The 14,267-nt window shown below is 37.1% G+C and overlaps 1 protein-coding gene across 1 annotated transcript in view; it reads left to right on the forward strand.

Moving 5' to 3' along the window:
- Psmd14 (proteasome 26S subunit, non-ATPase 14) overlaps positions 1-14,267 on the forward strand; it is a 94,197-nt gene that overhangs the window by 74,084 nt on the left and 5,846 nt on the right. The window contains exons 9-10 of the mRNA XM_031370394.1: positions 3,484-3,558; positions 5,206-5,331. Coding sequence (XP_031226254.1) covers positions 3,484-3,558; positions 5,206-5,331 — 201 coding nt within the window. The remainder of the gene's footprint in view (positions 1-3,483; positions 3,559-5,205; positions 5,332-14,267) is intronic.

The following is a 14,267-nucleotide window of genomic DNA, read 5'->3' on the forward strand; positions in this document are numbered from 1 at the left end:
CTTGTTAGTTTTTCCACCATGTAGAGTCTTAGAGCAGTTAGTGTGTTACACAAAGATTGTGGTTACAGCCAATTTTCACTCCCCAGCCAGGCTATGTCTGCTTTGAGAAATGTTCAAATTAATTACCTAAATCTCCTAATGTGTGCAGGGGTAAGTTCAGGTTTAGGGAATCCATGAGCAGTTCCACTTTCTGATTGCTATGGTACAGCATTTTTATTCAGTAAAAGGTGATTTACTACATCTGGTAATTTTTGAAATAGATAAGGATTTAGTAGGTTCTCAGTGATTAAATTTCATACACCAACCATTTGAAATCAACTTTGTATTTCTACATGAGATCAATTGCTTTCTATTGGCTTTAGAGGTTACTTTTATAGAATACATTATGACATATATATATATATGACAACTGATTATCCTAGGAAATACCAAGTGATTTGATATTTAATTTTTACATTTCAAATGTCCTTTTTACTTATCTGTTATGTGTACATAGAGTGAGCCTACTAGATTGTTATGTTAGAATGTGTGGGGTCTAAAGCACACGCTAGGCAATCCTTCGGTATTCACTTCCCCACCCTTCCTTACCAATTTTAAGACTGTAAAAACCCTAGTTAGAAGCCGGGCGTGGTGGCGCATGCCTTTAATCCCAGCATTTGGGAGGCAGAGGCAGGCGGATTTCTGAGTTCAAGGCCAGCCTGGTCTACAGAGTGAGTTCCAGGACAGCCAGGGCTACACAGAGAAACCCTGTCTCGGAAAAAAAAAAAAAAAAACCCTAGTTAGAAAGTGGTGTTTATTTGATTAGCCTTGTCTTTATTCCCGAAAGTTAACTCCAAATCATTTTTATTTTTCTTTACATTTGTTTAAAAAATTATAAATTAAAATTCTATACCAAACAATAACTGGACAGCAACTAAGGGGAATAGACTCTGGACGTGAGTCTTAGTTTAAAAAGGAAACTACATGGAGACCATGCAAAAACATTTAAATAATCCACTGTGCTATGGCTCACTGACTACTGGGTCCTTGTCGTGGACACCAGTGACCATGCCACAGTTGTGTTCCTTGCATTCTAAGTTCAGTGGAGAAAAGCAGAGCTTTGAGTGACACACAAGTGCTGGGGTTTCCGGTGCTGCCTGCCCTGGCACGTGAGAGACACACTCAACAAACGGAAGAATTAAAGACGTCCTACAAGGCAGATTCAGACCAATATTTCTTCGTATAGTTTGTTCTTTCTTTTATATATTATCTAAGTATATGTATATGTTGTGTAATGTACATAATCTGAAAATGAATAAAATGCTATATTCTTGGTTTGTAAAAAAAAAATTCTATACCTTTGTGTCTTAGGAGGCTAATAATGGATATGATATATATGCATATGTATCATAATACGTTGTGAACTACAGTTGAACTTAAGTTGCTAGTGTTAGATACTTAAGTGGTATATAACATAGTTACTTTTTCTTTCACTTTTTTAAATTGAAAATAATTCTTTTTTCCTACATTGTGTTCTGATCACTGTTTCTCCTCCTCTGTCTGCTTTTAGATTATTCCTACCTCCCCAATCCACCTAACTCCAAGCCCTCTTTACAAAACAGGCAAAAACAAGATAAATGAAAAATAGAAAAGAAAAAGCACAAGAAACACACACACACAAACAAAACACAAAATTGGAAACTATAATATACAAGGAAAAGACCAGTAAAAAAAAAAAAGAAAAGTGTTCAAACAAAGCAATTTGAGGGAAAATACCATTGAATTAGGTTTGTGTGGGTTATCTGCTGCTGGGCACCGGGGCCTGCGCTTATTTATGTGTTTATGAGCCTCCATTAGAGAAAAATACTTTTCCTTTTGCAAGTGCTTGTCAGTTGGAGATAGCTTCTTGGTATGGATGGGACTTGTGCATACTTCCCACTCTCAGCCCTGGGACCTTGGCTGTCTTGTGCTTGCTGCCACAGTCTTGGAGTTCATACATGTGTTAGTTGTTGTGTCTGGAAGACATTGCTTCCTTGGTGTCATCCATCCCCTCAGGGGCAAAGTGTGATGAAGATATCTTTTAGGACTAGGTGCTCCAAAGTCTCTACTTTCTGCATATTGTAGAGTTGTGGGTCTCTGTTTTATCTCCCATCTACTGCAAGAGCTTGAAGCCTCTGATGATAGCTGAGACATGCATATATGGGTATAGCAGAGCATAGTTAGGAATCATTTTATTGTACATTCCTTTACAGAACAACAGCCTTGGTTTCCTCAGTAGTTCCCCCCCCCATCCCCTTTTAAATTGTTAATGTTTTTGTTGTGATTTATCTATTTACCTTGGAGGTTGTGTCCAATGAAAATAAATTCTGATAGAGGAGATTTTGATTTCTTGTCACTGAAGAACATGAGTGAAATGGAAATGGTAAAGAACAAGCTTCTGGGTGTGGGCAGGAGCTCAGTTGATGAGTTTCTGCTGCCCAGACGTGAGGGCGGGACAGTGCACATGTATTACCCTGGTAGGAGAGCCGCATAGCTGAGTCAGTACACTCCAAGTTCAGTGACTAGGCCTTATCTCAAAAATTAAGGTGGACAGCAATTTAGGAAGACTCCTAAGTTGACCAGAAAGGAAAGAACAATGAATATCTGTATTGTACAAGGACCCACCCGCCTTCCTCATTGCTAGTTTGGAGAGTTGCCTGGACACGGCTAGTAAAAAATGAATTAACAAAAAGGGAAACACAGACTTATGTGGATGATGAAACACACGTACTATTGACTTGTTTTATATTTTTGCGTATTCTTGAAGAGTTTTAGATTTTTCTTCTGAAAAAGCACATTGCCCTCCAAACACCATAAAATCAGAAAATAGTTGTGAGTAGTTAGTTTGTAACAGGCTGTGATGAGCTCAGCCTTGGCTGCTGTGACCTCACATGGCTGTGGAAAGTTGGCAGTGTGTGAAGTACCTATGGTGCTTTAAAGAGTTTGTCAGTAGTCCTTTAAACTTTATCCTTAAGCCTGCAGCTGAGAACAATGTTGTGATTTACTCTTCAGGTACAGTAAGATTCCTTCTAGTTTTCTTTAAAAGTTTACTACATTTTGTTGATTTTGTTGGGAGGGGATTTGCAGGAGTCATTTTTTTCTTCTACCATGTGGGCCCAAGGTATTGAAGTCGGATCTCAGGCTTGGAAACAAGGGCCTTTACCAAATAATCCTTCTTACTGGTCCCAAAATGCCCTTTAACATCATGGCAAAAAAGCTGGGCATGGTAGTCACACAGACCCTTAATCTGAGGACCCTGAGACAGAGGTGGGCGGATCTCTATGAGTTCAAGGCCAGCCTGATGTACATAGTGAGTTTTAAAACAGAGAGAGCTCCATAGTGAGACTTTGTTAAATAAATAAATAAATAAATAAATAAATAAATAAATAAGATGTGGATGTATCATGCATAAGATATAACAACAGTTTGATTAGATGTAACATCATTTTAAAAATTGTTTTTTAGGCATTAATTCACGGATTAAACAGACATTATTACTCCATCACTATTAATTATCGGAAAAATGAACTGGAACAGAAGGTAAGTCTATGAAAAATCTTTTTCTTTTTCTTCTATGTCTGTGATGTATTTTGTGCCTGAATGTATATTTCTGTACCACTTGCATGCCAGTTGCCCTTAGGGTCAGAAGAGGCTCTTGGACCCCGGAACTGGAGGTACACTGTAGTTCTAGTGGCACAATAGCATTGAGCAGGCTGTGCTATGAAGATTGTTTTGTTTTCACATGTCATAATGTATTCAATTATCAAAGAAAAAATTAACTTTCTTCTAATGATAGTACTTAATTGAAAGCAAATTCTAGAGTATGACTTTTGAAAAAAAGTTATCCTAAAATTATAAACTCTTGGCTGCTGCTCTTTTTGTTTGTTTGTTTTTTGTTTTTTGTTTTTCAAGACATGGTTTCTCTGTATAGCCCTGGCTGTCCTGGAACTTACTCTATAGACCAGGCTGGCCTTGAACTCAGAAATCTGCCTGCCTCTGCCTCCCGAGTGCTGGGATTAAAGGCCTGCGCTACCACTGCCTGGCTGGCTGCTGTTCTTAGAGGATCCTGGTTTGGTTCCCAGCAACCATGTCAGACTGCTACAATGCTCACAACTCTAGCTCCAGGGAACTGATGCCCTCTGCTGGCCTCTCCAGACACATGCTCATGCTTACACATAGATAAAGTTTGAAGAAGTTAAGTCACATGAAAAATTACCAGGGAACATTTAGGGAAACACAGAACAACAATAAAATACAAACTCAGTTGCATGAGGCGACTCAGCAAGTACAGATATGTCCTTCTAGGCGTGAGAGCAGGAGCTGAATGTCTGGGACCCATGTGGTAGAAGGAAGGCTAGGACTAATGCCTTAAAGTTTTCCTCTGACCTTCACATGCATGCTATAGCACATGTGCCCACCTAAAAAATAAATAAATGTAGTAAGAGAAAATTGCAAATTTCTAAGGCAGATGAGGTGTCATAGCCTTTTGAGATGCTGAATCAAATTGGGAAGTTTCTGAGTTTGAGGAAAACTGGGCAACATAATGTGACCTTCCCCCTCCAAAGCACACATGCATGTGCACGTAAACCCCTTCTTTAAATTTTCGAATGTGTAGTTGTCTGGTTATTTATATTGTTAACTGATAACCCAGCCCCAGTGTATTGGTGTGTTTGAAAACTAGACATGCCTGTGAGTTTTTTTGTAGTTTTTGTTTTTTCAGTCCTGTCAGTAAATAGTGAGTATTAAGTTTTTCTGGCAACCCTGTGTGTAATATGAGAGTTTAATACATCCTTTGATTCATTTTTTTTTTAACTTCTGTGGTTTGATATTTTAGAATCTAGTTAGACCCTGGTGATAAACTGAATATATTAATTAATATATTAAATATAACTGAATAAAGTGAAGGAAAAATGTCCAGAGACACTATAAAAGTAGTGTCTTGTCATGGAAGGGAAGAAAGATCTTTGTTAAAACAATGTGAGATGGTTGTTTTTAGTCCGTGTATTAGGAAAGGCATCTGTCTCTAACCAGTGTATATTAGTATAAATTTAGGATATTTCCAGCTGGTACTTTGAATGAATAAACTTATATTTAAATTCATTAGTATTTGTGAAATTTTTTTCTTACAAGACAGAGAAAAGAAATTATCTTTAAGTCAATAAAATAATGTTTTCCCTGTATTTTTAGATGCTGTTAAATTTGCATAAGAAGAGTTGGATGGAAGGATTGACACTTCAGGACTACAGCGAACACTGTAAACACAATGAATCTGTGGTAAAAGAGATGCTGGAATTAGCCAAGAATTATAATAAGGTAAAAGTCATTTGTTTCTTCACAATTGTCGAAATGTGTATAATTAGGTACTGAATAGTTATACAAAATAAGTAATTAAAAATAGAGAGGCCTCTTTTGTAGGTTTGATAATAAATACTTGATGCACATGCAGTCCCTTTGTAGCCACAGAAAGTATGAACACAAAGGCAATTGGGTTCTTCTTAAATAGGCAGCTGGGGAGCTAGAGACATGTCTTAGTAGTTAAGAGCACTTGTTCCTCTTAGAGAGAACCTGAGTGGTGCCCAGCACCCACTTCAGCTCCCAAGACATACACACATCAATATACATACCGATACATAACAAATAAAATAATTCTTAAGCTGGCCATAGTGGCCCATTTAATAAACTTTTACATTTTTTTATTTAATCAGTACTTACTGAAAATCTTCTGTGAGCCAAGCACTGGGACATGCTAAAATATAAGACATAAAATTCCCTATTGTCCAGAGAGCTTACTTTTCTGTAAAAGAACATAAACAGATAGCATAGTACATTGTAGTTAGTGCTGTGGACAAAAGAGCGGTGACTAGGGAGACACTGGCTTTGTATGGGGCCAGTAAAAGTTTGTCTTATCAAAAAAATCATTAGGTGCAATCTCCTGAAAATATTTATAATGCTATAATACATGTGAGTTATTGGGCTGGAGAGTTAGTGCAGTCTATAAAGATCTTGAGTTGCATCTGCAAACTGTGTAAAGAAGCTTGGTGTGATGCTCAGTGCTGAAGAGGTAAAGATAGCCTTGCTGACCAATATTCGTAATTGCCAAGACAGAATCGATTTGTATCCAGCAACAGGTGGATGTGTAAGATTTTTCTCTCTGTGTTTGTGTCTGTCTCTGTGTCTCTGCCTCTCTCTGTGTCTGTGTGTGTGTGTGTGTGTGTTCACAATGCAATATTGTATTTTATTTAAAAAGAAAGAAATCCTGCCATTGTAACATGATGATCTTGGAAGACATGGTTAAATGGAATAAACTAGACACATAAAGACAAATTTTCATATGTGAAATCCAAAAAGCCCAAACTCAGGAGTGAAAAATAATAAAATCATGGCTTTTAGAGTCTCGAAGCTGGTGTTAGGAAAAGCTGGGGAAAAAGAAAAGACATGGGATATGTTTTGGAAGTGGTAAACATGGCTAGAGTGTATATGAGGAAGAGTTGAAGATAGTTACAGATCTAATTTTGATCAGAGGCATGATACTCCTGGATCCTGACTTGAGGAACAGTAAGGAGATTTGAATGGGAGTTACACTAAATGGCTGTGTTGTGTAGTGACAGTGGTAATGGGGGCCTTGATAGTAGATGAAGCTGAAGCATGTCGCTGATTTGATTATGTAAAAGGAGGAAGATTGAAGATGAACTTAACACTTTCTGCTTACTAAACTATTCATAGCAATAACCTTTTCAATGTAGGCAGAAAAGGAAGGAATGAAGAACATGTTTTGATTATTGTTTTTGTTTCTTAATTGATACTCAGAATGACAAGTTTCCTGGTGGTGTTTTGTCCATGTACCCACTCTCCTGTCCCTCACCCTGCTTGTGTAGTTCTGAGTCCCTTCTTCCACTTCTGTGTCACATGTTCTCTTGTCCCTCCCCACCCACTTACTGTTTCCTTCCCAAGCTCGCTTTTCAGTTCCATGATGTGTACCCAAAGACACTCACATACTAAAATTCAAAGCTATAGCTTTTAAACATGAAATATTGAGAATTAATAGTAAAGTCTAAAACTCAAGATCTAGGAGGCATAATTAAGACTGATTATTGAAATTGTAATATTTCTGTTTTTAAATTAAGCATTATATCATATAAAAAACACTATACAAGAGAAAGTATATAAGATTTACCAGATTTTGTTAACAGCAAGTCATTTTGAAACCACTGAGCTTTGGAGTAAAGGTAAAAGAGTCTTCAAAACTACGTTTCAAGCAGAGGTAGGTCAGGTTTTGACAAGCATGTCCTAGAATATAATAGTCTCGAGCTGGAACCCCCAGTACTAGATTAAGAGCATTTTTTTCTTTCTGGTGTTGCTTTCATGCTGTAGAGATGCAAAAGCAAATGTTGCTCTAGGCCTAGGTAGAGAAAGAAAGTAGTAGTTTATTATTTAAAATAGTTAACCCTTTTATTGTAAAAAAAAAAAAAGCTATGACAAGTTGCTATTCAGTAGACTGTAGGAATGTTTTTTATTTCTCTGTAACATTACATTTAAGTAAATTTATAGTTCCTTCTGCCAGAAAATAACCTATTTATGGTTACTGCTGCCCATCCATAGAAGTTTTTTTTTTTCCTATATTACAGTTTAAAAAATCTCTGTAGTACTAAAAATCTTGTAAGGTTTGGTTAAAAATGAAAACAGTGTGTAAGCTGTGATATGAAGAGTCCAGATTTGGGAATGTAATTCCCTCTCTGATTGAAAGAAATACGTTGAAGTTTTTATAGTAACACTTAAAATATACAAGGGAAGGCCCATGCTACCACAGTTCTTCATGGCATTCTTTTTAATTGGTTGGCTCTTTAAGCTAAGGTAATTATTGTAAGATGCCAGTCAGGTCTTAAAGTAAAAGGAGTTTGAGGATAATTAAATTCTTATGTTCCAAGTTTTTAATCTCAAGTCTGAATTCCACACAGGAGCGCTGCTTGATTATTACTCATTTGGGTTTTCTAATTACTGAGCTGTAACAGCTGCAGCACTGGGGTCCACGCCCCATCTAGACAGGCCAAAATGCTGCTGCTAGATTTGAAAGCTGCTCATCTTTCATACGTATTTGTAAATGAATGTGTAAATGAAAAATGTATTACAAAAGATCATTTTAAGAATAACACAGTAACAAAACCTAGCTTGTCAGATGATATACTGACTAACTTAATAACCTGAAAAATGAAATATTTTTGTTTCATGTAAACTGTAAACATATTTGATTTTCTATATTTATTAGGTAGAAATTTTTGTGGTCATGTAATTAGATAGAAAAACAAAGAAGATACAAATATTGAGAAAAATTGGCCAAATCAACATTATTTAATTATAATGTGATAGATTGTTTGCAATCACAAAGAAATTCAAGAGAATAAAAAGATAATTTTCCAAGGCCAGCCTGGTCTCTAGTGTTAATTCCAGACAGCCAGGGCTATGCAAAGAAACCCTGTCTTGAAAGATCAAAAAAGAACAAAATAATAATAATTTTCAGAACTGTTTTGACAAGAATGATGTAGGTGGTTAAAATGTTTTTTTTTTAAACAAAAGGCAAAAGAATTATGAAAAAAGGTATTAAACATGAGAAAGTTTCAACCTGATTGAAGAAAAAACTATGAAGTAGATATAACTTTCAATATTAAGTTTATGAAACATACTACAGTGGGAGAGTAATCTAATATTTTACAGGTTGTATTTTATTTTATGTGTATGAGTGAGTATGTATGTATGCATGTATGTATGTGTGTATTCATGCATGTATGTATGTATGTGCACCATATGTGTTATATGTGTGTATGTTTATCATGTGCTCCCCTGTTGCCCAGGGAGGCCAGAAGAGGATGTCCTGTAATTGGAGTTACAGAAAGTTGTGAACTGCCATATGGGTGCTAGGAATTGAATAAGTCCTCTGGAAGAGTCCTAAGCTTTTAACACCTGAGCCAACTTTGCAGTCCCTTGAAAGTGATCTTTATTTTAAATATATGTTATCTGTAACATTGTTTTAGTAATAGTGTCATCTTCAGGATAGGAAACTGTATGCTTTAAGACCAGTTAGAACTTGAGAGTGAGACTCTGATTATCTTTCTGCTCTATGTTCACTCTTAAGATACAGTGCAGTGGTGCTAAACCTTAGCCATCACATATACATATATATTATATATTTATATTTAAATAACTGGGAGGAAAAAAAATTAAAGAGATGACTCCTTTTTAGGAGCCTTTGTAAATATTCCAGCTAGCAAATCTGATTACCTCAAATGAGCAAACCCCGGACAGCCAGAAAGTCTATATATTGGTGTCTTAGGAAATTAAAGTTATATTACAAAAGAGGAGGAAGGTGGATATTGGCAATTTGAAGATACTACCACAAACTCTCTCCCCTACTTTTGAGACAGTTTCTCTTTATAGAGCCTGGAAGTCACTGTGTAGACCAGGCTGGTCTTAAAACTCTTAAGAGATCCTCTTACCTCTGCCTCCCAAGTCCTGGTATTAAAGGCATGTGCTACCACACTGAGCTTACCAAGAAAACTTTTAATTTAATAAAAGTTGAATTACAAATTGTTGTTACTATCTACATATGAAAGTTATGTTTATATACTCATATGTTCTTTGTTTTTTATCCCTTATTTACTGTTACTATGCTTTAAATTGGATTCCCTGTTAAGATTTTTGCAAAAGATCTCTCTATTGTTCCAGTTGTCTTGAATGTCATAAATTTGACTTTATTACTATTCGTGATGCATCATTTAAAAATAATGAGTTTCCTTAGTAACTATGAGTTACTATGAGTCTAAGTATGGTGGGGCACCCCTTTAGTCCCAGAACTTAGGAGGCACAGGCAGGTAAATCTCTTCAGTTAAGAGACAACCAGGGCTACACAGACAAACCCATCCAAAAACAAAAAGCAAAAACAAAAAACTTCAACAGACAAAACCAGATGCCTAGATAAGACTTTGCTGGCGTCAGATTTTCATAGCTTGTCTCTTCTATGACTAGAAACAAGGTGGGGGGGGGCGATGGACCTTTCCTTCTCTCTACAAGTGTTATGTAAAATCCCTGGCATATGCACATCTGAAATGATAGGCACAAGTGCTTTCACTGTCATTCTTTTTTTTTAAAAAATTAATTTACATTTGTTTATAGGTGGGTTATGGATGCATGTGTGCTGTAACAGAGTTGTGGAGGTTAGAGGGCAGCATGTAGGAGTGGGGATTGAATTTAGGTTGTCAGGTTTGGCAGTGCCTTACCTGCAGAGCCATCTTCCTGGCTCTTTAATACCATTCTTCCTCTTCTTCCTCTTCTTCCTCCTCCTCTTCTTCCTCTTCCTCCTCCTCTTCTTCCTCCTCCTCCTCCTCCTCTTCCTCCTCCTCCTCCTCTTCTTCTTCTTCTTCTTCTTCTTCTTCTTCTTCTTCTTCTTCTTCTTCTTCTTCTTCTCCTCCTCCTCCTAAGATTTATTTATTTTTATTTTATATGTATGGGTGGGTTTTTTTTGTTTTGTTTAGGTTTTGTCTTTTTGTTTTTTCTCTTTTTTTGCATGTTGTTTATGTACTATGTGCATGTCTGGTGCTGATGGAGTACAGACAAGGGAGTTAGATTCTTTGGAACTGAAGTTAATAAAGGGTTAAGAGCAGCTTTGTGGATGCTGAGAATTGAACCTGGGCCCTCTGTAAAAGTCATAAGTACTCTTAACCACTGAGCCTTCTCTCCAGCCTCATTAATTAATGTTTTTTAACTACTCCATTTTTCTGACATGTAGCTAATCAACAGTCTATTCAACTATTCAAATCCATCTTTATTATTTTGCTTCTTTATATTTCCACTATCACTGCCTTAGTTCCCAGTTAGTCTTCATGTTTTTCTAATCCTTTCCACTTAGATCTAGTTCTCACAGAGCCACAAGATCTTTTCATAGTCAACGTGGTTGTGTAACCAGAGAAAAACAGAAAAAGAACAAGCAACATGATGAGTGCTATGTGTGATCTTAACTAAAAGGCCAAGATCAGTCTATACTATGTTCATAAAATCAGTCTATAGTGATCAGTCTATAGAATGAATAGGTATCTGTAAAGTATACCTGCTGAGACTAATTTCTAAAACAAAGAATTCTTTTTTTGGTTTTTCGAGACAGGGTTTCTCTGTGTAACCCTGCCTGTCCTGGAACTCACTCTGTAGACCAGGCTGGCCTTGAACTCAGAAATCCACCTGCCTCTGCCAGTTCAAAAATGGGTAATGACTTGAATAGTCATTTCTCCAAATGGCAGTAAGCACAGGAGCATCAACATCAGTCATTAGAAAAGTGCACATCACAACCACAGTGAGAAGCCAGTCAGTGGACTGCTTTATAATGCTGGCTTCTAGGAGGCAGGGGCAAAACGATTATTACAAGATCTGGCCTACACTAAGACAATTCCAGGATATCCAGGGAATGGGTGACCAAAAACACCCATAGTGACACATCACTTCCCTCAGTCACGATAATGAAAAAAGTGTTACGAAGGATCTAAAGGAACTGGAACCTGATTACTACTAAGACTGCAATACAGGGCAACTGTAGCTGGTCTCTGAATCGCATTTCTTTCTTCTTCGTTTCTTCTCAGAGCATGACTACTAATAAAGCACAATGAGCTCCCTGAACAACCAACAACCACCTACCTCTGACTCTTGGTGCCCTCGCATTTATATGCACTTTAAAAAGTTCACAGAATCCATGAATCCAAATGTCACATGATCACAAACTATTTGCAGCTGGTATGCCCATGCCTCTGGAATGGCAAGTCATAGTCAGCTGCTGCAGTCAGTCCCCTTTCCCCCACACCTGGCATTAAAATAAAACCATATTCTTACAATATTTCTGTGGTTTTTAAAAAGAAACCAAATTTTTCAGAATTCTCACTACAGGCAACTGCTGTAGAAAACAGTTCAGCAATCTTCACAAAGTTAAAAATATATTCTACTTCTAAAATATGCACAAGAGAAGCAAAACATGTATTCAAACAGAAATTGTACACAGATGGCCATAAGCCACTATTCACAGTAGTAAAGGTGGGGATTACTCGGTGTCTATCAGCAGATAAATGGTTAAATACATTGTGACATAAATAATGAACTGTTACTTGGGTGCATCAAAAATAAAGTATTGATTGATTCATGATACAATATAGATGAACTTCTTAGGCATGGTAAGTGAAAGAGTTGGGTACCAAGAATTGTGTTGTATGAGGTATTGTGTGCCACACACAGGCACATTAGTAGTTAGCAGGGACTAGGTGAGAGCAACATGCAGGAAGTAGCAGCCTACGTAGGCTTATCTTTGGGATAGTATAATGATTTAGGATATGATGATAGTGATATAGTGTAACAAATATACAAAATGTTTTTTACTTTTAAGTAGTTAATTTTGTGTTGAGTAAAATTTACCTTAATTTTTAAGATATAAATTGGTTCATGTCACTGCTTTACTTTTTTTTTTTTAAGTGTATGTGTGTTTTGCTGGCATATATATATATATACCTTGTGTATGCCAAGAGCCCATGGAGCCAGAGAGAGCATCAAATTTCCCTGGAAATAGAGTTAGCGATGGTTGGGACCTACCATGTGGCTGCTGGGAACCACATCTAGGTCCTCTGGAAGAGCAACCTGAACCCTTAACTGCTGAGGCATCTCTCCAGATTCCACTCCTTTGCTTTTAAAAGCATTTGAAAATTGAAATCTGTGCTCTTTATTGAAAGTCAGACCTGAACTGGCTCTACTAGATGGTTGGCCTGACTTACATTATTGTTGTTTTTCTGGCCATCTGAAACGGCCATACTTTTTCAGCAGACCTTCTTTCCTTTTGAGCTAGGACCTAGCTACATAGCCCCATAGCTCCTGTCTCTGTTTCCCCTCCTTTCCCTCCCAGTGTTGGGATTATGGATTATGTTCTTACTTTTAAATTTTTTATGGCTATTAAGCTCTCTGAATTGAGCTATCACATCTCATTCTATTTCTAGCCTAAGCAGTGAATGTTCAGTAAAATTTTTTTGAATGAATAGCATACTTGTGTTTTCTTGCCATAATTATGAATTTATTAAACAACAAATTATCAGAAGTAACTATCATTAGCTAATATCATTGTAAAGTGCCACCAAAATCTAAGGAACCGCCGTGCCCTCTGAGGGCACCTTCCCTGCTGCTAAGCTTCTGCTTTCCTCGGTATCAGCCTCGCTGCTGACTGTTCCTTAGGTCTGACTGCCTCAGATGCTGCCGCCTCACCACTGGCCTTTCCTTACTCTTCCTCATCCAGGTTAGCTACCTTTACTTACCACTCATACCTGTTCTTTGATGATGACACTTTTGTTTTGCTGTGCTGTGCTTCCTACCACACTGTAATTTGAGATTTAAGTGCAAGTAAAGCACAAGTGTGAGCTCCTTGAGAGAGAGACAGACTTGAGAATGCCTTGGTAAAGATAATGTGAATTCACCAGGGAACTAGTGCCCAATCTATATGCAAAATGTTGATCAATGTTTGGCCAAGATGTTTTAAGAGTTCAATAAAGTAATATTTGTAAAAATATAAATGCTCCTGAATTTGGTAGCACATGCCTTTAATTCCAGCACCTGGAAAGGCAGAGGTGGGTGAGTCACCATGAATTTGAGGTTAGTCCAGTCTACATAGTGAGTTGTTGGACAGTGAGATCCTGTCTCAAAAATATACATACATACATACACATAATACATACATAATGTCATACATTGCTTTTTAATAGTAAGAGTAGTCAAAAATTTTATTGTTCTTTATAGTCTTCTCTTCCTTAGAAAGTTTTGCAAATTGCTTCATGTTTGTTCATTTTGCTTTTCAAAATATACCGTGTTAAAAAGTATTTATTTAGACTTTCTGCTTCTCATAGTGTAACTCATAGTGTTGTTTTTGTTCTATTTGCTATGAAAAATAAATTTAAAAATCACAAAACAAGTAACCACTTAGCAGCTACACAGAGGTTGCTCCTGGTGAGGACGGTGCCTGCTCCTCTAGCAGCTCTTTGTTCTTTGTTACAGTAAGATACATGCTCTTCTGGGGATGTTGGAAAGTGTGCACTTAGGTGGGATTTTAGCAGGATGTGGAAAGAACAAGAATGTCAATAAAGAACAAACAGCAGGCAAAGGGCTAGTCAGAGGTAATATGTGGAATAAGACATCTTAAACAGCAGCCAAAGGGCTAGTCAGAGGTAATATATGGACTAAGACATCTT

This window comes from Mastomys coucha, unplaced genomic scaffold (assembly GCF_008632895.1).
Source record: "Mastomys coucha isolate ucsf_1 unplaced genomic scaffold, UCSF_Mcou_1 pScaffold15, whole genome shotgun sequence".
Classification (NCBI taxonomy): Eukaryota; Metazoa; Chordata; class Mammalia; order Rodentia; family Muridae; genus Mastomys; species Mastomys coucha.